Source organism: Thecamonas trahens (genome assembly GCF_000142905.1).
Source record: "Thecamonas trahens ATCC 50062 unplaced genomic scaffold supercont1.79, whole genome shotgun sequence".
NCBI lineage: Eukaryota > Apusomonadida > Apusomonadidae > Thecamonas > Thecamonas trahens.
The window spans coordinates 4,503-6,502 of NW_013657601.1; the positions used below are offsets into that span (position 1 = coordinate 4,503).

The 2,000-nt window shown below is 64.8% G+C and overlaps 1 protein-coding gene across 1 annotated transcript in view; it reads left to right on the plus strand.

The window, feature by feature from the left end:
- The window catches only part of AMSG_12452 (uncharacterized protein), a gene marked incomplete at its 5' end in the record, with an annotated part of 15,912 nt that overhangs the window by 2,066 nt on the left and 11,846 nt on the right, over nt 1-2,000 (plus strand). The window contains one exon of the mRNA XM_013897234.1: nt 37-1,959. Within this exon, the coding sequence (XP_013752688.1) occupies nt 37-1,959 (1,923 nt within the window). The remainder of the gene's footprint in view (nt 1-36; nt 1,960-2,000) is intronic.

Below are 2,000 nucleotides of genomic sequence, written 5' to 3' on the forward strand. Positions count from 1 at the left end.
TTGTCGCCCGACTTGCCTATGGCAAGGCGTCCAAAGCCGTGAAGGACCTGGTTGCTGCTGTGCGCAAAGATGCTTCGTCTAAGGCTTTCATTCCATCGAGAGCCGTGGACCCTGTCACGCATCGTGGTGCTGAGCGCTTTCGCTTTGATGGCTCGTACGAAAACGTCATCAACATCGGTGGCTCACTGGTTGCTGGTGGATGTGGGAAGAATGTGGACGTACTTGACGTGCTAACTGGTGAACGCGTGGAGGTGCTGGAGGGCCACACCGACTGTGTGAATGGTGTTCTTGCGCTGCCGAGTGCGGATGGCCAGCAGCCTGTCCTGGTCTCGTGGTCGAGAGACAACACGATCCGGGTGTGGCATGCTGCGGACGACGGGACGGGCGCCATGCGGTACACCGCGAACAGGGACTCCTGTGAGGTGCTGGAGGGCCACACCTACGGTGTGGAGGGTGTGATTGCGCTGCCGAGTGCGGACAGCCAGCTGCCTGTCCTGGTCTCGTGGTCGTTCGACGGGACGATCCGGGTGTGGCATCCTGCGGACGACGGGACGGGCGCCATGCGGTACACCGCGAACAGTGCCTCCTGTAAGGTGCTGAAGGGCCACACCAGCTGGGTGAATGGTGTGATTGCGCTGCCGAGTGCGGATGGCCAGCTGCCTCTCCTGGTCTCGTGGTCGGCCGACAACACGATCCGGGTGTGGCCTGCGGACGACGGAACGGGCGCCATGCGGTACACCGCGAACAGTGCCTCCTGTGAGGTGCTGGATGGCCACACCAAGTGTGTGCAGGGTGTGATTGCGCAGCTGCCTGTCCTGGTCTCGTGGTCAGAGGACAAGACGGTCCGGGTGTGGCATGCTGCGGACGACGGGACGGGCGCCATGCGGTACACCGCGGACAGTGCCTTCTGTGAGGTGCTGGAGGGCCACACCTACGGTGCGCAGGGTGTGATTGCGCTGCCGAGTGCACATGGCCAGCTGCCTGTCCTGGTCTCGTGGTCGTTCGACGGGACGATCCGGGTGTGGCATCCTGCGGACGACGGGACGGGCGCCATGCGGTACACCGCGGACAGTGCCTCCTGTGAGGTGCTGGAGGGCCACACCAGCGGTGTGAATGGTGTGATTGCGCTGCCGAGTGCGGATGGCCAGCAGCCTGTCCTGGTCTCGTGGTCGGACGACAAGACGATCCGGATGTGGCATGCTGCGGACGACGGAACGGGCGCCATGCGGTACACCGCGGACAGTGCCTCCTGTGAGGTGCTGGAGGGCCACACCAGCGGTGTGAATGGTGTGATTGCGCTGCCGAGTGCGGATGGCCAGCTGCCTCTCCTGGTCTCGTGGTCGGCCGACAACACGATCCGGGTGTGGCCTGCGGACGACGGGACGGGCGCCATGCGGTACACCGCGAACAGTGCCTCCTGTAAGGTGCTGAAGGGCCACACCAGCCTTGTGCGGGGTGTGATTGCGCTGCCGAGTGCGAATGGCCAGCTGCCCGTCCTGGTCTCGTGGTCGGGGGACAACACGATCCGGGTGTGGCATGCTGCGGACGACAGGACAGACGCCATGCGGTACACCGCGGACAGTGCCTCCTGTGAGGTGCTGGAGGGCCGCACCGGCAATGTGAAGGGTGTGATTGCGCTGCCGAGTGCGGACAGCCAGCTGCCTGTCCTGGTCTCGTGGTCGGGGGACGAGACGATCCGGGTGTGGCATGCTGCGGACGACGGGACGGGCGCCATGCGGTACACCGCGAACAGGGACTCCTGTGAGGTGCTGGAGGGCCACACCTACGGTGTGCGGGATGTGATTGCGCTGCCGAGTGCGCATGGCCAGCTGCCTGTCCTGGTCTCGTGGTCGTGGGACAACACGATCCGGGTGTGGCATGCTGCGGACGACGGGACGGGCGCCATTCGATACACCGCGCACAGGGACTCCTGTGAGGTGCTGGATGGCCACACCAAGTGTGTGCAGGGTGTGATTGCGCAGCTGCCTGTCCTGGTCTCG